General features: G+C 38.4%; 1 protein-coding gene across 1 annotated transcript in view; it reads right to left on the bottom strand.

Annotated features, from left to right (window-relative positions):
* LOC149002249 (protein REBELOTE-like) overlaps positions 1–23,607 on the bottom strand; it is a gene marked incomplete in the record, with an annotated part of 144,148 nt that overhangs the window by 25,020 nt on the left and 95,521 nt on the right. Inside the window, 6 exon segments of the mRNA XM_089138515.1 lie at positions 4,132–4,200; positions 5,522–5,616; positions 5,724–5,775; positions 5,865–5,973; positions 9,867–9,927; positions 17,682–17,796. Of these exon segments, the coding sequence (XP_088994641.1) occupies positions 4,132–4,200; positions 5,522–5,616; positions 5,724–5,775; positions 5,865–5,973; positions 9,867–9,927; positions 17,682–17,796 (501 nt within the window).

Here is a 23,607-nt window from a genome sequence, read left to right as displayed (position 1 = left end):
AAATCCTCCAGCATCCACGGAAATTCAAATTCAACGTCCCTAACACTGTATACTAAACCAACATCCTACAAATTCCATCAGTCCCATACCAGTTCATTCCATGTGGTTGCCGAATCTACCTGAGATAAGCCCCTATCAAAAAATGAGTCCTGAATTGATGTAGATCCAGCACCAAATTGGGCTTATTTTCTTAAGAAATAGCCAATGGAAAGGTTATATAGGTTATCAGCCTTTGGTTCCTTGGTACAATGTATTCGCCCAACTTATTGAACCTACAACATGGGTTATTAAGTTGAACACGAAAATGGCTATCTAATTAGTTTAATTATGTTTTGAAGTTAAGAGTTCATTTGAAAGTTTGCCAGGGATACCTAGTATCATTTGAGTCAATTAGGAAGTAGATAGGAACATTTACTGAGTTTATTTGTATTTGTTAGCTTTAGTAACTTAATTCCTTGGGCTTAAAGTTGAGTTTCCTTGTTCTATTTTTATGTTGACTTACGTTTTGGAAGGTTGATTAAAGCTATACATAACCATTCTGGAGGAATATAAATTTAGACTTCCTTCAAAGGATTAAATTTTGCACTGAATAAAGCTTGCTACTGCCTTCCTTCTCTGTGAGAGAATCTTTTCTGGTGCAAAAGTTAATTGATAGTGCTTCGTGCTTAAAGTACAAGTATTGTTACCCTGGAGGTTCGAAGTCTAGAAGAGTTGTGGGTGCTAGCGGTGTAACATTCCTCTTTGACTGTAGAATCGGTCTTCTTCTACAGAGATTTGCCCTACAAGTTGCTCCTTAGGAAGTCTGTTACTTAGTAAGGAGATCCAATTCATCTTCTCCCCTCCATCCTCCTCTTTTCTTCACAAGGTTCACTGAGAAGCCGCAGAGAAAATCAAAACCAAGAACCAATTCAACTTTCAAATCCAGCCATGCCACCCATCAGAAAATCTTTCCATATTCAAATGAGTTTCCCACAGAGCAGCCCCTACACTCAATCCAAGCTACAGGCCAACATGTCAATGAAACCCTGGATTTGGATCTTACCCGTTTCTCTTGGGAAGACCCACTTTTCAGATCTCATATTCCAACCAAAACTTTTGGCTAGTTTGGTGAGCATAATCCTACCCCCACCATAGTTGTCAAGGCATCGCCTAGGCGTCGCTTAATCGTCGCCTCGGCGTCTGGGCTCCTTCGGAGCGCCTCAAATTGGTGTCGCCTTATTTTTAGGCAATAAGGCGTCCGCTTTTTTTCTTTCTTTTTTAAATCACGAGAGATGCCTAATCGAAGGCATATATTGAAATGCTTATTAGATTCCGATTGTAAAGTTTATATTGTTTGAACCTATATGCATATGTATAATGACGCTACATGTGATCAAATGTTAAAATAAAAACAAACAAAATTGAAAGAGAATAAGTTCTTAACTCAAGTCTCACACTCTCAATCTCACTCTAATCCCTAATCTCTTTCTCTCTTCTTCTCTTCCATTCCCGCAACGACACTCCGGCAAGCAGTGGTCAGTGACAAGCAACTTCTTCTCTTCCTTTCTTCTTGCGACTTTTTATTTAGGACCCTATTATGTGTGGTTTGTAGTATGTTGGATGACTTGAGGTAGTCTGATATTAGTTTTTTTATTATATAAAATATGATAGATTTAGAGTGAATGAGATGTACACTAAAAATTTCACTTAAAACGCCTTAACCGCCTCAAAAGCGCCTTGGAGGGCGCCTCGTCGCCGTGACAACTATGACCCCCACCCACCCCTACCCCCCACAAATCAGAGTTCGATCCACCCAGCCCCAAATTCACACACTCTAATTTGAATTTGTCCCTGACCCTAAATCACAAAATCGAGTTTGGTTCTGATTTGAGACCTTGAAAGAACTAGCTCTTAGTTGATCTCCTATCAATCAAGTCAGCTCAACGCAAAATTCAATATCTCCATTTAGTAGAGATTAGGCATGAGTAATTCTTGTTGTATCCTTCTTAGTTCTTCTTCTTCTTTTTCTTTTACTTTTTTTTTTTTTTTTTTTTTTTTTTTTTTTTTGGGGGGGGGGGGAGGAGGGGTTTCAGGTGGATATAATTCCCAGTTATATAAAGGGCATACCAACTGGACGAGGGTCCCACCACTATAGGCTCCAGGGAGGATCATCTATGTAAGCAGCCTTACTCCTAACTTTGCAGAGAGGCTAATTCCCAGACTCAAACCCATGATGAAGGTCCACCACGTGATTCCTCAAATCCCTATAACCAACCCAGGGTAAAATATCTTTCCTTTCTAGGCCTATTTTACATGTGAAACAGTAGTCCATGGACTTCTGATTGTCATATTTATAGTCGGTGAAGCTTCTCAAAAACAAACACGAATTGATCAACCAGGTAGCCCTCCACAGTTCCACCTCGTATTTGTCTATCCCCTCCATGCATCACCTCTCTTTGCATGCAGCCTGCATTTTCTTTTTCTTTTTTTAATTTCCTTCTCCTTTTTTTGGAGAGAGTGAAGTACCAACCTCTTGGCTATGTTCCATATCTCGGTAACAGAGCCAGCAAGGTTGGGAATAAAAACCACTCAAATTCCCAAAATTTGCATTCCAAAAAGAACTAGCAAAAAGTGAGGGAACATGCTGGCACCCAGGGGTCAATTTCCATGTCTCCCTCACACTCCCTCTTCTAGGCCTATTTTACATGTGAAACAGTAGTCCATGGACTTCTGATTGTCATATTTATAGTCGGTGAAGCTTCTCAAAAACAAATACGAATTGATCAACCAGGTAGCCCTCCACAGCTCCACCTCATATTTGTCTATCCCCTCCATGCATCACCTCTCTTTGCATGCAGCCTGCATTTTCTTTTTCTTTATTTAATTTCCTTCTCCTTTTTTTGGAGAGAGTGAAGTACCAACCTCTTGGCTAAGTTCCATATCTCAGTAGCAGAGCCAGCAAGGTTGGGACTAAAAACCACTCAAAGTCCCAAAATTTGCATTCCGAAAAGAACTAGCAAAAAGTGAGGGAACATGCTGGCACCCAGGGGTCAATTTCCATGTCTCCCTCACACTCCCTCTTCTATCACATACTAAGAGTTATTGACAGTCTGTTTGCAAGAGACAAAGGGTTGGGAAAGATAGAAAGTGGAATCCACTGTAGTGAGGTGAGAGAACAAGAAAGGAAAAGAAGCAGTGAAGGAAAACATGGAATATGTGGGCCCCACAAGTTTATTTAAGTTTTCCACTAAGGTCTACCCAAAATGGTGGGACTCTTTTAAAGCATGGGGTGGGAAAAGTTAGGTGACACATCAGTAGACAAGTTCCTTAATTTAAGGAAGCTTGTCTACTTATTTTTACATCCCCATGAGCCAAACAAAGTGAGCTTTTGGAATTTCATTAAAAACACTACACTTTTTCCACCCCTTTTTGTCTACTCCATATTATTCCAGCAAGGAAATGGTCTATTAGGCACCGTTTGTTTGCTGGATCTGAAGTGGGGTGGGAAAAAGTTTGAAAAAGCATACTTTTCCATAAAATCCCAAAGTTTGGCTTGTTTGCTTCACTAGGGAGGGAAAGTTGGCAGGCAATCTTCCTTAATTTAAGGAAGCGAATTAAGGAAGCTTGTCTGCTGAGGTGGCATGCTAACTTTCCCACCCACCACTTTTCAAAACCCCACAAAATAGGAGGGAAAAGTGTGAAAAACAACAAAGTGGGACCCACTTTCAAACTTTTCCACAAAATCCTCATATGGGTCCCACATTTTTATTTCTCCCACCACATCTTTGCAAACAAACAATGCCTCAAGGATCAAAGATAATGAACAACGTAATATAAGTATTAAACAACAGCTGTCACGTTACTCATGTACCATGTTAATTTTAGCAGAATAACAATACCTACTTACCTAGATCCATCATCTTCTAACATAAATATTAAACAAAACAAATCATTCATGATTTAACCTCAGTGTGTGCAAATTAAGATAAAATAAATATGGTCCACAGATACATATAACACACTTAACTGGCAGAACTATGCATCTGGCCATAATCGAAAGAACTTCTCAATAGTGTTTCAGAATAAATAGGACTCAAGAAAATACCAGTGGCAATTATGCTAAACAAGATTTTTGGAGAGCTAGCAACTTACAGATGCTTCACTACCCAATCGCTCAAGGTCTTCATTGTAGCTCTCCAAAAATTTTGAAAATTCTGGATCCTGAACATAAGCCAAATAAAATTTTTACTAAAAATTATATAGAAGTAGACTAGAAAGAATAAACATGAAAATGAAGGATATTGCAATAAAAAGAGAAAGCAAGCACCTCAACTTACAACAGTAGTAACTAAACTGCTAAGCATAGTTCGAGGTCCCAGTTCAAGGCGTGGTTCTAGCCAGGCCAGAAAATGAGTTGTCACAGCCAAAACACCAGATGGCATTCAATGCTCAAGATCATGTATATTTAAAAAATAAACAAATAAATAAATAATCACCTCTTGGTTTCAGAGGCCATATGACCCAATTAAGTCATGAAATTTACAAATTATGATTAGAAATAATCGGAACCTAACTTTTACCAAGTTCTGTCCCTGATCTGGGAACTGAGATTCAGAATGATGGTGACAAGTACTCAATCGGTCCCCAACTTAAGTAGGGATACTTCATTCTAAGAGATAATTGACTAAATACTACCAAGTAACCAGATTGGTAGGGTAGTTTCAAAGTTGTCAAGGTGTCTCCCAGCTGTCAAAGGCAACAACATACCCTGCTGATATTTCATTAATTTATGTTCATTGCTTTGTTTTTGGTTGAATATGCCTATTATCCAGTGTTTTGATTACTATATGCTGTTTTGTTTTTCATATTAGGCCATATTAGCATAAGTGCATTGTATACATTGATATGGCTCCTACGTTGAATATAGACATAATCATGTAAAATTATCACTAGTTTATTACATATAGTCATTAGCATAAGTGCATTGTATACATTGATATGGCCTCTATGTTGAATATAGAAATAATTATGTAAAATTATCACTGCTTTATTACATACAATCATTAATCCACACCTAGATCACCTTGTCACCTAAGCAGTCCTTGTCACCTTGATGACTATGGTAACTTTTTACCCACTAATTGATCAGTTCTGCTCTACCCTTCTTTTCTCTGTTATGTGCTATTCAGTGTTCAGATCTACAATATGAATCATGGATTCAACCATTCGGATCTAGACAGTAAATATACAAAAGAATAGAAACGTAAACATGATATTTCAGTTCTAGCCGCTATATGGAAAATGTAAACACTTCCTGATAAGTATTGATAAATTAGAGTCATGTTTCCATTTGTGCAAAGGCATAATAATATGACATAGAAGATGCTCCTGTTTTGTTCCCATAGAACACAGACAAATCATAAATAGTACTACTCATCCATGAGCATTTGACAAAATGTTAAGAAACTAGAACCGCCAATCAGATGAGAGTTTTCACATCCTTATTGATCTCAATATTTTGCAGAACCACTTTAAGACTCACCTTTTTCTTTAAAATGTCCAGTTTCTTCTTCTGCTTGGCAAGTTCCAAGTGAATTTCTTTGTTATGTCCCAATAATGTGCTACAACCACCAGCATCTGTAGACGTTCCTGCCAATTATAAGGAAGCAAAACCAGAAACAGAACCCTAGAAGCTACATGACAAAATTTGAGTTTATTAAAAAGCTTTATCGTAAAACCCTTACCATCAGAATCATCATCATGTTCACTTTGAGCAAAGTAAGGGCAGCTTGCATCCTGGTTTGAATTTTAATAGAAAATAAACAAGAGCAATGTCACTCTATTTATTAAAAAAAAAGGTTTCAGAAAGAATCACTCCTACAGACCTCAGATAGAAATCCATCACTATCAGAGGCATCTTCCATTGTGTCACTACCATATTCACTGAATATAGCATCAAGAGAAGCATCTCCAAAAGCTTCACCATCAGAGCATCTAAAACAACAGTAAAATATCAGGAAGCCATTCAACATAACCAAAGGACAGCATCTATACATACTGGATAATCTGACAAGTCCCATAATATCAGTTATTATGGTATATGTAATTATGTATAATATCTAACAGATATTGCTAGTACATCCAAAATATGAAAATAATACATAGCAACGAAAGTAGATAAGCTTCACTAAGGATATAATGAATCCTCCAATGTTGACTTGGGAGAGGATCTCTCACAGAATGTGGCATGTCAATATCTGGCAGGGTTTTCAAACGACTTATTATTTCCAGATTCATTCCCTTCCTTCCACCAGTGGGTGAGCCTCAGCACAACAGTTAAGTGGTATTACTGCAATCTGTTGGTTACAGCTCCATGACTTGAAAAATGATTCGTTCTCTGTCACTTTTTAATCCTTTTCATTATGATACATGGTAGACAATTCATTTCTTTGCCCTGCACATCGATGATGAATGGATACCATATGATCAGGTTTGGAGATATGTTTTTTTCCCGTTCCAGGCCTTGTTTAACGCCCCCCCCCCCAACAAAAAAAAAAAAAAAAACAAGAACAACTAGAATTTTGACATTTGAGTAATCTCAAAGTAATTGATGGCACTGTGACGGTAGCTATATCAAAGTGCCCTAGAAGGGTTGACTGGTCAAACAACCACAAAATTTGACCAAAATCCATGATTAGGTATGTCTGATCATAAAGACCTAAGAATTTGAAAATATTTGGAAAAGAGATTGATCTGGAGATTATTTATAGTACAAGTCCATTTACATGGTGGCCTAGACTTTCAGAAGGAATTTTCAAACTCTCTTATAACCAAAACAGTTTCTAACTTTCAATCATTGGAATGTGCGAAGAAAGGCCCTTCCAAGGCATCAAGGATAATGAAATTTGGATAGAAGGATAAGCAGTTGCAAAAATCAGATGCTACAAGGGGAGACATGATAACCCAAGCCTGGTTAGCATACTGCAAAACAGTTGAGATTCAGATTAGATATGGATCATCCAGACCACTGTAAGGTGCACTTCACATGAATGATAGCAAACATTGCACATGTGAATTTGCATACAGGCCATAGTTTTAAAGGCGTCCGGGCGCCCTCGGAGGCTGTAAGGCGACCATCGCCTCATTGTTATCCCATAAGGCAGTCGCCTCAAGCGCCTTGGACCCCAAGGCAACCGACTTTTTTATTTAAAAAAAAAAAAACAAATCAATGATGCCAAATCAAAGGAAAAGAATCAATTGGCAATTAGATTCCGATTGGAAATTAACTACTAGGGAAGTAATATGCATACTCATAGTGATGTTATATGGGATCAAATTGTTGCATTAACCACTTCAAAAATAAATATAAAAATAACAAAACACAAAACACAAAACAAAAACAAAAAGACGATCGAATGACTCAAGTGTAAAGCCCAGAGGCTCTAAGCTCAACGTAACTCATAACTCCTAAGCCCTAAGACTCAGAGGAGAAGGCAAGAGCCGTGAGACTTGCAGCGACGTATTGACGATGACCAAGAAGGAAAGGGTTGCAGTGACCTATCTACAGCAATTTCTTTCTTCTTATTTTTCATTCTTTTTCCCTAAAAAATCTGGTACAAAGTTATAGACCTTTGTTACTTGAGTTGCAGCACCAGTAGTGAACTAACTCTGAGTTGCAGCGGTACTCCAACGGTTCCTTGAATCATCTATTCATCTCAGGCGAAACCGCAAAGTTGGCGATGCTGTTCTCCGCTTCTTTTCCTTTTCTTTTCTTTTTCTTTTTTTCCCTTTCATTAATCTGTGATTTTGTTAAGCCTAGCAATCTTAACAAAATCAATAATCGATTTGCAGTAAACTCTAGCGATCTTTTGTGTGTTTGTTCACCGTCTTCTCAGGCAATGGTATGTATTTGGCAAAAAAAATAAAAATAAAAACTCTATTTCTGTTTTAACTGAACTCTGTCGCTGTTAATGTTGTTATAACTTATAACCGACTAAAGAGACCAGTTTATTAACTTCTACTGATTAATGTTGCTTGGAAGTAATCTGTAAGCTTGTATTTCTCTCTAATCAGTGATTGCTTTCCCCTGTTTCAGTGTTTTGTTGCTTAAGGTAGGCTAGTGTTAGTTCTCTTATTATATAAGATATGATAGATTTCTAATGAACTAAAGTGTATGAGACTTGACCACCTCAAAAGCGCCTCATCTACTCATCACCTCAACTGGCCTAAACCGCCTCGCATCGCCTCATCACCTCAACTGACCTAAACCACCTGATACTTGCCATGCAACTATGCACATATAGACCTACATTATGCTGCCCCCACCCTGCGCATTCCCAGCACCATTTTTATATTTTTTTCCAATTTGGACTGGACCACATACATCACACACCTAAACCAAGACTCAAATGATAGCAAAGAAAAAAAATGCGGGATTAGATCTATGTCCATAGATGATCTTGATCTCGAATCATGTATGGGGAGGATGACTACAGGGATAACTATCAAGAAATTTTTGTGGCCGCCAAAGTCTTAGCAGATGAAAATTAAGGTGAACCTTGGCAGCATGATTGCATATTCTACACCGGGATTAAGTCAAGAGAACAAAATATCCAGGCAATCGTTGAAGGCAATAGTTGTGTTTATGTTGTTTCTGAGGATTTTGTTAAAAAGAGCTAGACTGAGAATTGAGAAACAACCACAAACCAATAAAGTATATCTTGTTTGACTAGTGATAAGCAAGGACTTACTCAAAGGTGTCTAGTACCCCTGCAGTTCCATTCTATTTATAGGACATATGGACTATGGAGTAGCATATAATGACAAGAAAGAACCAGTGAGTCTTCATGCACGAGGGCCACCATATTCTACTTCAACCTTTAACCTACCTGTTGAGATGCAAAAGGACCACACTCTACACACCAATCAGAAGGAGACAGGTTCAGAGGAAGACCTGCTAGCCCTTCCCAAAGAACAACTTGAGACCAGCAAACAACCAAGCTCTGTTTTTGTTCCAGTACAAGAGAACTGTTGTGCATAAGATCTTGATTTGTCACACTTAAGAAATAGCTAAAACTGTTAGAAATTATAGGGACCATTGGCCTACTATAGTCGTATATTAGATCATGTACTCCTGGTAGTTCTTGCTTTCCCCCTCTTAATCCTATCTTAGAAACTATTGGACATATCAATGTTAAAATCTTCTAGGAGCTTACCAGCATTTCCAATCATCTTCCTGAGGTATGAAGGAAAATGCAGTCAAACTGTTGTCCCTGAGGACATCATAAACAACATCATCAACTTCGTGGACAGACCGTATGGAACCCATCTCCCTGGGTACATCAAGCCACTATTATTCAACGACAGAGAAGGTGAACGCTTAGTTTGACCCTCCAACCCTGCAGAGGATCATCAGATTGACGATTTCGTACGAATTGCAACTCCAGGTGCCCTGATGCAAGACGTGCCTGTTGTGCAGTACAGGCCAGATAGGGTGGCAAAAGAATTCGGCCTGGATCAGGGAATATCCCGCGTCATCCCTCACAACAGCGACCACAAAGCAGCATGGGTACTACCGTCAACAATACTCAAAAGGAAATGTATGGAATCTGAGAAATGTACCAGAGTTTCATTTGTTTTGGGTAAGCTTAAATCCAAGGGGTTAATTTATTTTGGCATTGGCCTAGCCTATTTATAAGTCTAATTCAGTTTAGGTTGGCACCTGACCTGCTGGCGCTGCTCACCATGTCATAGTTGCACTGTCAGTCATCTCAAAGAAGAGGTTTTCAACCAATAATGTCCAAATAGATTAAACAAAGCAAAACAACCTTACATTTTTGTAAGGTTTTGCAATGAGTATGTCTTCAGAGTTAAGATCACATTTTTACCTTCCATTGGCTAGGTCTTCAGTGGATCCAAATTGGTCATCAAATGCATCACCTTTGTCTCCTATAATTGTTTAAAACTTGTCAGTATACAGCATATTAAATTCAAGGATGCAAGTTCTTCATTTTATCAATTGCATATGAACATCAAGCATGGTAAGAACTCCTGTATAAATACCATATCGACAAAGAAATCTTGCCTCAGGATCACAAGAAAAACAGAACAAACAGGTCACAGAACTAAAACTAGCAAAGATAAGTATTTGATGTAATGTGGAAATCTAGATTATGGATCTTAAAGCAAGCAGGTCCGATAATCAAATCCATGATCAGATCCAAGATGAAGGAAATTTTCTTTAAAAAAATCAGATTTATAGACATCGATGGAAAAGAAATGAAAACAATCCTTTGAGAGGAAGAAAAGAGGCAAAAAATAAAAAGAGGAAAAGACATTAGGCGTAGATAAAAATCCCGCATAAAACGTTCAACACAAACAGAACTCTTTGAACATGCCTCTTGTTTTCAGTATTTCCTTGATCAATTGAGATTTAGTTCCTTGGAGTCCAATATGTTTAGGAATAGTAGGTTGGTCTCTAAGGCTGTCTTTGCCATATAGTTAATGCTTATGTCTATGACATATTTACGAATAACCAACAATCAATCCAGTTCAACATGATCGGACTAAGCATGTAGAGATTGACAAACACTTCATCAAGGCACATGTCTTATTCTTTCAACCATACTTTTATAAAATAGTCTGGTAATAGGTTATGGGCTATAAACAATAGTTGTCTGCTCACTACAACACTTAATGGATGATAATGAAAAATAGGTTGCTATAGTTGAGAGAATTAATATATTATGTATTATAAGCTTGGTTCAGATTGGCTCAGTTTATCTTCCATATTAGAAACATGAAAAGAAAAAGTCTCTCTTTTTAATGAATTCCAAGTTGGCTTCTATTTCTTATTGGATGATATTGGTGTTGAATCTCTGATTAAAAAAATTTTCAATGTCTTATAGCTTTGGAATGGTCAGGTTTGGTTTTGATTTCACAAAATCTCTATCCAGAACATGATCCTATAAGTTCATATTGGTTCAATTTTGGTTGGCTGACTCAGTTCTATTGGTTTTGACTAATTTTGACACTCCTAAAATTTGATAAAAAGAATGTGGGGGTGGGGTAGAGGTTGGAGGAAGAATAAATGAAGATTTTATTCTAAATTTTGTTAATTTTACCATTTTTCTCCTATTTAGTAGTAATTCTATACATATTCATTCATGGTACCCACATAAACAAAAATTAGCAATTTATAGTGATAAATCATAAACAACTCTCAAGCTATTTATGAATTTATGCTCACAACCAAGGATCAAAATCTCAGTTTTGAGGCCAGTTTCAACCAGCCTTGAAACCAAGATGAGATAAAAAAAATAAGTAAACAAAAAAAATTGACCATCTCAATCTAAACCCGGGAATTTTCGTAGGACAACTCAATGGATGGTTTTGGCCCAATTTTCATAGTTTTTTTATCTGGGTTTTGCATACAACCTACTTAAAGCATAAAGCATAAAGAACACAATGGGCCAATGGCACAGGTGTTTTGCTAAAGAAAACCCATACAGATTACAGAGTTATTATTCAAGTGGTAGTATACTTGAGAGGTTCCAACAAATACAAAGACTTGTAGAATTGAACAAATTACAAAAATACTTTAAATACAACAAGAAGAAGCCTTATCCCAACTAAATGGGGTTGGCTGCATGGATTCTTGCCTTCCGATCAATGTTTGAGGCCATGCTAGATACAAGGCTTAAGCAATGCATATCCTTTTTCACCACTTTAACGGTTATCTTAGGTCTGCCCCTAGCTCTTCTAATTCCTTCAATTTAGATTATATCACTTCTCTATACATGGGCATTTATAGGCTCCATTGAACACAAGCGTGCCACCTCAAACAACTTTCTCATAGCTTATCACTTACCAGAGCTACTCCTACACCAGCTCCAATATGATCCTTATCTTATCCTTCCTAGTTTTGCCACTCATCCATCTTAGCATCCTCATTTCTACTACACTGAGTTTATCTATATGATATTTTTTAACAGCCCAACTCTCTACACCATACATCAGAGCTAGTAGAATGACAGTCCTATAGAATTTTTCATGCTTGTCAAAGTGTCCTCTTAGGTGCTCTTGGGCAATCGCCTAGGCGCCTGAGCCCATTTTTGGGTCAAGGCCACCTAGAGTCGCCTTGTCGCCTAGGTGATGCCTAATCACCTTTCTTGGTGTCGCCTTCGTTTTCATTGCCCTCTATCACCTAGCCTCACTTTGTTGCCCTGACAACTATGGAATTTTCCTTTGAGCTTTAAATGTTTCATACAACTACAATAACAACAAAGTAAAAAAACCAAAAAGAAACTGATGTAAACTAAAGCCAAGAACACCAAAAGACAGCCCAAGGATTTAATAGTACCATGCGGCCCTACCAGCTCCCCAGTAATTTCTTCGAAGTATATGGGTATTTTGGTAATTATGGAAAATTTTAGGTGACTTAGGTATGGATCCCATTGAATCCAATTTGTTGTCTGGATCCTAGATTTAATTTTGTTTTCATAATTGAGTCCATATTTTGAAAGTTATTGAAGAGTCCTTATCTAGGTATGATTCCCAGTTGTGCTGAGATCCCCTAATTTGGGTCCACTTTGATTCTACCTTTTATTAGGACTCTATATCTATTCTTAGAATTTGAATTGGAGTCCTTTAGAGTAACTTCTGGAGGCTGCTTCTACACTTAAAGCCTTAGTCAATTAGTAGTTAGAGTTATAATTGGTTAGCCAATTAGAGTCCTAATTGGTTTTCCAACTTTGAATCCTTTAATGTTTTCTTTTTGAAGGCTATATAATAAAGCCTCCATCCTCTGTAAAATTAAGTTGAATTGATTAATAAAAGTTCTGAGTTTGGAGGAGAAGTCATGGGCTTCCTTGGAAGGACTACAAGGGTGTTAGAGTAAGTCAACAGCCATAGTCTTCAAGATCCAGCAATTTTCAGCAAACATTAAACAATTCCAGCAACAATTCAACAATACCAGCAATTTTACTTCCGTCAACAAGTAAGTGGTGCATGCCCAACCCCACCCTTAGCCTTCCCTCTCCTTCCCCCATCCATCGCTTCTTTTTTCATTTTTCTTGAATTTTCTTGAATTTTCAGACTCTTATAAGACCCAACTTTTAAGTTCAATTCTACACCAATCTAACCGTCAGACTGGTCTCAAACTTTAACAACTTCATCTCCACAACTCCATAACCCTAGATCCAAATTCGACTCCATTCTAAACATCCAATTTCAAGATATAATTATTTTCTTAAATTTCGTACTTTCCAAGACCCTAAAAACAAGAACCTATGTATCTTTCAATTTAGCCATCCAAACCCCTACCAAGCTTGGGGAATCACATCCCTAAATTATTACCTAACTTGCTCAAGTTCAACCCATTCTGACACCTATAGATCCAAGCTCCCATCACAAGGAATTTATCCCATATCCCTTATGGGATGGGTTTCTTTTTTTACCTTTTCTTTCTTTCTTTCTTTCTTTCTTCCTTTTTTTTTTTTTTTTTTTTTTTTTTTTTTTTTTTTGGGGGGCATATTTAACCATACAACATTAACCTCACCTTTTCCCTTAGGAAATCATCCTTTCATAACCCATATACAAAGGAACCCCATATCCCCAAAATTTGCAAAAACCCTAACCGTAAAATTTCAAAACCATAAGTGATATTTACACATAACCCAACTCATTCCCTTCAACTCTGGAGTATTCTAAACCCTAATTGACTGCTGATTCTAGTGAAGAGGATCCTAGAGTGAGCCTAAATATAGGGCAACATCCTACAAGCTAAGCCCTAGAATTTGGTTCACATCACAAGCTTTTGCTGACATCTTCACTCAATTCCAAGTTGAGTTCCTCGGTGGATCCATCCTATGGCGCGTAGTACTAATAAGATTTGATCCCTGCTCTAAGAATTGGACAAAAGCCCTTCATGTCATGGTCTTGGAATATTTATTCTAAGTACTACGATCTTGTGAATCTTGGTGCCATCATCAGCATAGCTAAATACCCCAACTTAGGGGATGTATCATCGGGGAATGGCTATAGGATGATGGCTGAACTAGCCCAACTGGTGTGATGGGTCCACAAATGACACACTTGATCCTAATCCATACCCATACGTAGACATACTACTAACATCAGCTGATAAACAACAACAACCCCCCCCCCAAATATCTGCAACTCCCCCATATACTCCAAAGGACTATAACCAACGAGCAAGCGCAAATAGGTGAGGGACAAGGAGAGTGATTTTTCAGTTAAAGATGTTGAAGAGGCAATGGGGGGGATGGGGTAAATCCTTGAAAGTTCAACCGTGGCCGGGTTCCGAATTTGGGACTTCTAACATGTTTCGAACTTGGTTGAAACCAGGGGAAATTGCCTACTGCTTTTGTCTCGGCTGGGCAAAAACTGAAATTTTTGCCAAAATCTCGGTGGTTTCGACCAGAATTTTGACTATGCTTACAACAATTATTTCAATGAGAAATAGGGGTCATAAATCATACCAAACATATCTATTTACATTTATATGTCAACGACAACAACAAAACCATAGCCTTATCCCATATCCCATTTTATGTTTATATGTCCAATAGACATACATTTGAACTGTACCAAAGCTAGCCCAAGATATTTCTTTTTCAATCTTTGACTCTATTAGAAATATGAACCTAATGTTATGAACTTCCAAGCAAGAGAGAGCAGAGGAGGGGTGAGGGGGTGGTATTGACTATGAACTGGTTCTCAGGTTCTTAAATTGTTAAATACAACTGGTTCAGCATATACTACCCATCAAGGGTGCAAATTTGTTTGACCTTTCTTGCCATGTGAAGGTCTACAAATGACTAGACAGGCAAAAATAAGGTTCACGAAAACTATCGGAGCCTAATTGGCTATTTGCCACATGAAATCGCCAACCAAATAGCTTAGCACAAAATGCATTGTTTCAGTCACTTTGGTGCTTTTCGATATTTCAGCATGATAAGAACAAGACCTAAATGCAAGTATTGGAACTTAGAACCATGACCTACACTGTGGTATGCCGGTATGTGACTATACCTTGCGGTGCTAGTTTCTATAATGTCCATAAAGATATGATATCAGCCTTTGCCCCTGCTCTAAGTATATATGAATTGCTAAAATAGAAAATTTATTTGTTAGCATTCTACATCTTTATACTGCACAAGTCCTCCAAAACATGTCCACATGAGATTCAGTCTCAAACTCTCAGCGAAGAAGATTAGGCTCCTCCAATGATGTGAACTATCGTTCATAGTTGCCGCAGTCCTCTAAATCAAGTTTGCTTCAGTAATGAACTCCTACAGCTAAACTCAGGTAGAGTCAGTGGACAGTTATCTGCCCTGGTCTGCCGGTGGGGGGGGGGGGGGGGGGGGTCTGCGCTGCGCGCGTTTGCGGGTTTTTCCGTTGTTGGTTTTTTGCCTTCTTGCGTTTCTTTTGGCGGGCTCCGGTTTCCCGTCTCCCTTCCGTCCCTTGTTTGCCCTCCCTTCCTCTCTTGCGCCCCGCCCCCTCCTCTCTCTTCCCTTTTTTTTTTTCCTCCGCTCCGTCTCTCCCCTTTTGCTCTCCCCCCGGGGGGGGGTGGGCGGGCCCCGGCGGGGGGTCCCCCCCCCCCCCCCCCCCCCTGGTGTTTTCTTTTTCTTTCTTTCTTCTTCTTCTTTTTTTTTTTTTTTTTTTTGGGGGGGGGCATATTTAACCATACAACATTAACCTCACCTTTTCCCTTAGGAAATCATCCTTTCATAACCCATATACAAAGGAACCCCATATCCCCAAAATTTGCAAAAACCCTAACCGTAAAATTTCAAAACCATAAGTGATATTTACACATAACCCAACTCATTCCCTTCAACTCTGGAGTATTCTAAACCCTAATTGACTACTGATTCTAGTGAAGAGGATCCTAGAGTGAGCCTAAATATAGGGCAACATCCTACAAGCTAAGCCCTAGAATTTGGTTCACATCACAAGCTTTTGCTGACATCTTCACTCAATTCCAAGTTGAGTTCCTTGGTGGATCCATCCTATGAGACGCGTAGTACTAATAAGATTTGATCCACTGCTCTAAGAATTGGACAAAAGCCCTTCATGTCATGGTCTTGGAATATTTATTCTAAGTACTACGATACTGTGAATCTATAGGTGCCATCATCAGCATAAGCTAAATACCCCAACTTAGGGGATGTATCATCAGGGAATGGACTGTAACAGGATGATGACTGAACTAGCCCAACTAGGTGTGATGGAGTCCACAAATGACACACTTGATCCTAATCCATACCCATACGTAGACATACTACTAACATCAGCTGATAAACAACAACCCCCCCCCAAAATATCTAGCAACTCCACCATATACTCCAAAAGGACTATAACCAACGAGCAAGCGCAAACAAGGTGAAGAAGGACAAAGGAGAGATGATTTTTCAGTTAAAAAGATGTTGAAGAGGCAAAATGGGGGGAAAAATGGGGTAAATCCTCAAAGTTCAACCGGTGGCACTCGGAGTTCTCAAACCGAAATTTGGGACTTCTAAACAATGTTTCGCAAAACTTGGTTGAAACCAGGGGAAAAAATCGCCTCTGCTTTGTCTCGGCTGGGCAAAAAACTGAAATTTTTGCCAAAATCTCGGTGGTTTCGACCAGAATTTGGACTATGCTTACAACAATTATTTCAATGAGAAATAGGGGTCATAAATCATACCAAACATATCTATTTACATTTATATGTCAACGACAACAACAAAAACCATAGCCTTATCCCATATCCCATTTTATGTTTATATGTCCAATAGACATACATTTGAACTGTACCAAAGCTAGCCCAAGATATTTCTTTTTCAATCTTTGACTCTATTAGAAATATGAACCTAATGTTATGAACTTCCAAGCAAGAGAGAGACAGAGGAGGGGATGAGGGGGTGGTATTGACTATGAACTGGTTCTCAGGTTCTTAAATTGTTAAATACAACTGGTTCAGCATATACTACCCATCAAGGGTGCAAATTTGTTTGACCTTTCTTGCCATGTGAAGGTCTACAAATGACTAGACAGGCAAAAATAAGGTTCACGAAAACTATCGGAGCCTAATATGGCTATTTGCCACATGAAATCGCCAACCAAATAGCTTAGCACAAAATGCATTGTTTCAGTCACTTTGGTGCTTTTCGATATTTCAGCATGATAAGAACAAGACCTAAATGCAAGTATTGGAACTTAGAACCATGACCTACACTGTGGTATGCCAGTATGTGACTATACCTTGACGGTGCTAGTTTCTATAATGTCCATAAAAGATATGATATCAGCCTTTGCCCCTGCTCTAAGTATATATGAATTGCTAAAATAGAAAATTTATTTGTTAGCATTCTACATCTTTATACTGCACAAGTCCTCCAAAACATGTCCACATGAGATTCAGTCTCAAACTCTCAAGCAGAAGAAGATTAGGCTCCTCCAATGATGTGAACTATCGTTCATAGTATGCCAGCAGTTCTCTAAATCAAGTTTGCTTCAGTAATGAACTCCTAACAGCTAAACTCAAGGTAGAGTCAAAGATGGACAAGTATCAGATGAGCAACTCAGAGGAGTAGAGGACCCCGATAAACATGATCAAGCAATAAAGCAATAAGAAACTGCAGGAGAAAACATACACAAGAATCCATAAAGTAGATAAGATCATTTGGAAACCTTACTTGATGACTTTTTCCGTTTGAACATTGAATTTGTTTTCCGCTTTTTTTTAAGTACAGATTGAAGATTCTTCTTTGCGAATTTCCTAGCCTTCTTGCCAAGTTTCCCCATTTTGCAAAAAAATAGATACCTAGAAGAAGTCAAGAATGAGCATAAAACAATTAATACGTAAGAATTCAAATATTAATTAACAGATGCCATAACACTGGAAGAAAACAAAAATATAAAATTCAATGTAAATATAGATACAACAACAACGATAACAACAAGCCTTGTCCCAACTAAATGGGGTTGGCAACATCGATTCTTGCCTTCCAATCAGCTCTATTTATGGCCAAACTAGATATAAGGCCTAAGCTATGCATCTCCTTTCTCAGCACATCTCTTAAAGTCATATTGGGTTTGCCCCTAACTCTTCTAATTCCTTCAATCTAGATTAAATCACTTTTACATATAGGAGCATTCATAGGCCTCCATTGAAAGTGACCGCGGCACCTCAAACAACTTTCTCAAAGCTTATCACTTATCAGAGCTAATCCTAGACTACCTCTAACATGATCATTCCTTATCTTATCTTCCTAGTTCTGCCACTAATCCATCTTAGCATCTCATTTTAATCACACTAAGTTTATCTATATGATGTTTTTTAATAGGCCAACACTCTACACCATACATCATAATACAACGGAACTATAGGATTTTCCTTTGAGCTTTAAAGGAATACGTCAATCACACGAGACCCTAGGCGCACCTCTCCACTTCATCCATCCTATTTTAATTCTTTGCAAAACATCATCCACTATATCAAAAAAGACAACCATTATATTAAACTTGACATCCTCTTCTTTTTTTCTTTTTCTTTTTTTCCTTTTTGGGTGTAGTGTGAGGTGTGGATGGAGGCCAATAGGGTTGAAAATAAAATAACCAATTTGAATTGGAGAAAACAGGATATGATTTTAATAAAAATCAATATCTAGGAATTAGGTTGTTACGCTGGGATCTCTCTAGAACGGGTTAGAAAAGAAAGATTTGCCCAACAATTGGAAAACGTGCAGGTAATGGGGCAGGTCAGCACTCAGCTACAAACCAAACATGCAGACCAAGACCTTGAACAAAATGAAAATAAATTTCAATGTGTTTGGTGTGAGGAAATATAGGATTAGTCATCATATAAATCACGCCAATGTTGTCACACCAAATGGTAGGAGGTCAACCAATTACCGTAGATTGTTTAGGTTGTATCTTACCCAGGGGATTTAAATTTAAATAAATTCTTGGTTCACCAAAAAGGAAAAAAATAGGTAGAGTGGATGTTTAATCTCTAACTTTGAGTAACTTTATTCATAGCTAAACCTCTAATTTCAGTGATTTAAGACTTGAGGTTTCCGGATTCTATGTCCAGAGTTTCAGCAATAGAGCTTTGTGGGTTAGGGCAAATCTGTTAATCAGAGCCCGCCATTAGTTTGAGAATCCCCAAGAATTCACATTCAACCATAACTAGGTCCTCATCCTAGGCCTGAATCTCACAGCTACTTAAATATCTCGGATTTTCTCTAATTACAGAATTTTAGTTTTTAAAATTAGTCTTCATTCCACCCATATAATTCCAGAATTCTAGCCTTCAACTGGGACTCTCTTTTCTTTCCCTTTTTCTCTCTGGCATTGGCAGAATGAATTTACATCCTCTATAAGCCCCAACAATACAGATAGTTCCAGGTGTTGAAAATTTTGAAAACGCACAGCTTAAATTTTATTCAGAAAGCTCATGAGAATTCTGCATGTTCTTTATTGGTTTTGGAGTCATCCCGGAAAAAGCACACTTGGTAATGTGTCAGAGAGAAATACAACTATCTGCGGGAAAAGAAAAGAACACAAAAATGCAAGACTTACGGGATAGACGGCCTGATTGACCTAACGGAGATGGAAAGAGCAGGAAAAGGGCACCAACACCGGAGATAGCAGGAGACAAATGTAGCAGGATGAACCAATGTGAATGAGTGTAAGCTTCGTTGCCCGAACACGATTGGTGCTTGACCACACTAGGTACTACCGTGGTAGCAAGAGAGGCCAGGCGGTGACAATTGAGAGGTTGTCACTGAGCATTCCTAGTCACAGTCGCCTTCTCGCCGCTGCAAGTACCGGTGGAGTTCTACAACCTGAAGATTCAGTAACTGAACACAACTGAAATCATCAAGTTACGATGATGGAGTAGTAGAGAACAACGCTAGGGTCCAGAATGCAGTCGATATGCTTCACTGCTTGGTTTATGCCTTCACTGCTCTGCTTGGTTTATGCAAATATGCCTTCAATGCTTGGCTTCGTACCGAGAACCTAACGGCGAGGTGTTCTTTTTCGATCTTGCTTCGGTAGGACTGTTCAGCCAACCCCGATCTTATGAATTAAATCCTGGCCCTTTATTTTTGTTGCACAGCTTTAAGTGACTGAGTGAACAAACCAGACCGGTTTGCAGGCGAACCGATTCTTCAGCCGGACCAGACAAACCAACCCACCCATACCTTTTCAAAATCACTTTGAAACGCCTAAGGGCCTGTTTGGTTACATGAATTCAGAGATTTCAAATCTCTGGATTCATGAATCTGAGAATTATACAAGTTTGGTTGTAAAAATCTCTAGATTCATGAAATCTAGAGATTCACATTTTTACACTAAAAATGTGAATCTGTAGATTTATGGGTAAGGGGTGAAATCCAGAGATTTCAAAAAAGCTATACATTTGCACATTCACAAAAATCACGTCGATCAAATAGTTTTTTAGGATGAATCCACAGATTTCATTCCACAACCAAACACCTAATTTTATAAATTATAACTCCATAGATTTGAAATCTATAGATTTGAAATTTCTAAATATTTGAAATCTTCAAACTCATGTTACCAAACAGGCCCTAAAAGAGCCACGCGACTTTGTCTTCTACCCTAATTTCAGATGAAGAAGCTCTGAAGAAGTGAAATCGCCTGAAATCGCCTCTCTCTTTCCTCTCTCTGTGTCGATTTGTCACTCTCCATTTACTTCATCAACGCCTTGTTTTCTTGATTTAACCCTTTCTCCATTATTGGAATTCTTTCATTTTGAGTACTTATTGGATTATTATCTATTCCGGTTCTTAATTTGGTCTTCTTGGATGGTTGTTCCTCTCTCATACTACAATTTCTGAATCTTTGAAGGTAAGTTTGCTGTAATCATCCACTGTCCTGGATCTGCTAATACATTTTTCGTTAATTTTTCCTGTTCTTTTCATTAGGTACTTCAACTAGACTTCCCCTCTTTTAGGTGCAGCTTCTCATTGAACACTGACAGTGCATCCAAGTAAGGGGCACCATTATCAGTGTCCATGGGCTCAGAACCAAACACCAAGTCTTCAACTAAGAGGGCCCACAAATCTCTCCTTCCTTCATTTCGGGTCTTTGGACTTACAAACATAAAGGATTATGGGTCAGGGTCAGGGTTAGGATTAGGATAGGGCTGGGTTTCATATATGATGCATTTGAAGATGTCTGGAATCAAGGTAAGAACACCCCCACATGTTGTATAGGATTACATTTGAGTTGTAGATCAACCCCTTGAGCAAAGCACCCAAGTACTGAAAAGTACTAGGGGGCGGTTGCTTAAGGCAGTTGATAGGCCAATCAATTGCCCCAAGCGACCATTAGGTCTGCTTGCAGGATTAAACCCTAAATTGCTCAATCTTCTATATATAGCCAATCTTGACCTTTTTACTCATTATTATATTCGGTATTTTGGCTGAAAACGGTTAGGAGGCAAAGAACACGTGCTAGAAGGTGAGAGAAACGTGGTTTGCGAAGTAAATCCAATCCTTTATGAATTTTGGGCATCAATTGGAGGTAAGTTGATTCCACACTCTCTATATTCTTTCCTCATCTCTTTGATTGGTGTGGATCCACCCTCCATATGTTCGTGGCAAGTTAATTGTATTGATTCTATTCTCCATCAATGATCTTGATGAGATCATGTTCGAAAATGGATCCCTGCATCCAAATTAAGGACATATCTGATTGAAAGAGATGATAAGAATATTAAATTTTAAATCATTGTAGTTCTTGGTCTAGGTTTGTGCTTGTGTTGTAGGCTCCTTAAGAACGAAATTTGGATATAGATCAAAATCGAATTAAAATTGGGAGATCAAAAGTCAATTTTTTTTTACTTAGAAGTAGTCTTGGACAGGGGGTAGTTGCTTGGCCAAGTGACTGATTGGGTCACAGTAGCCCTGTGAAGTTGGTTCTATATTTAGGTGATCTCTAAGGTATTCTAGACCTATTGTGGGTGAGGTCTAATTGCAATTTCATTACTTTTTACATATCTACAAGTAAGGTCTATATATATATATATATATATATATATATATATATATATATATATATATATATATGATGTTATGATTTATGCTGAATTGTGTAATCTTTACATGCATCATTGTTCTTATAATTTGTTGTAATAGTATAATCTAATGATTGGAAGTTGAATATATATTGTGGATCTTGTTTAGATGTATTCAATTACTTAATGATGTTGAATGACTGATTATGCAATGAGGAGTTATGATGTGTTGTAACTATGGTGGAGGGTATCCACACTGGGTATCCATTGCTTGGGATATTAGGGGTTATGGTATGAGATACTGCTTACTAATGCCCCCAGTACTATCATGGTTGTTAGATGACATACCTTGGGAGTCTAGATTGCATGGCTATGTACCCATATGCTACTACCCTTTCGGCAAGAGAATTGAAGCCGAATGACTAGTGATAATAGTGACATGACTCTGTTTCATCTTACAGTGGTAGCCAGTCCGTCAGAGATTCAGTGGTCCACTGTTGATCATGCATTGGTAGGGTTGCATATGTTAGGGTTTGGGCTCATGGACATCCAAGGAGCAGCCTAAAGTCATGAGGGGTCATGAGAGCATCTGTTCCAACAATATGTGGATGACCATAGGTTAGGAAATAGAGTCCAACAACGGTAGCCAGTCCATGAGGATTCTTATTCCTTGGTAGAAAAGGATACTGAACTGAGTTGGTTGGTGCCATAGGGGATGTATCTGAACTACATGTAGTATGTCACTGTATGACCTTGCATTGGATTAGAAACCCCGACATACGCTAGTACTCATGCCAATGGTCATGGTGAGAGAGTGTGGACCTAAACCCCAGCCATAGTTAATTGACAATGAATGAACCCCTTGCCCAGGATCCCAATAGAGAAAACCAGTCCGTGAGGGATCAGAGTGACTAGACCTACCCAAAGGAGGGTTGGTGTTACATCTTAAAGCATGTTTGCCATATAGAGACTTGCATAGTTAGATCCTAGCTGCATCCATATACTTGCATATCATTCTTATTTATATGTGCTTACTTGATACATTGTCCATATGTATGTGAGATGTGTTTTCTTGTTGAGTTTGTCAAAACTCAATCCTTTTCTTTGTATGCAACATTATATTATATAGATGGGTATACTAGATAGGGAGAAGTTCCGTGTGACTGGAGCAACTCTTGTGAAGAAGATGTGGCACCGCCAATGGGTGACAGAGATGTATGTCGTGAAGCCTCCTGCGAATGCATGGAGTGCTTATAACACCCATTGACGGCAAAAGGAGAAAGGCAGCTCGACATTTTGAGAAGTCTTTGGAGCTAAGCTGGATAGCTCCCATCATTGCTAAAATTGAGGAAAAGACTTTAGCCCTTGAGAGATCTAAAAGAATTAAACTAAACTAATTTTAGTTTTGCTTCCACTGAACTCGATAAACTTTGGAACATGATTTTTTTTTCTTCTTTCCTTGATTCATCTTTGGAGTATTTGGACTCCTGTTGTTGCTACGTAATCCTGTTCGTCCTCTCAACCGGATGTACCTGCAAGAATGAGCTTGATCGTGGAGGTCGAATATCACC

This window comes from Hakea prostrata, chromosome 10, assembly GCF_041222555.1.
Source record: "Hakea prostrata isolate BN-2017 chromosome 10, UWA_Hpros_2, whole genome shotgun sequence".
In the NCBI taxonomy this organism is placed as follows: Eukaryota; Viridiplantae; Streptophyta; class Magnoliopsida; order Proteales; family Proteaceae; genus Hakea; species Hakea prostrata.
The sequence above is the reverse complement of the archived record's forward strand: the minus strand, read 5'-3'. Positions and strand labels throughout refer to the sequence as shown.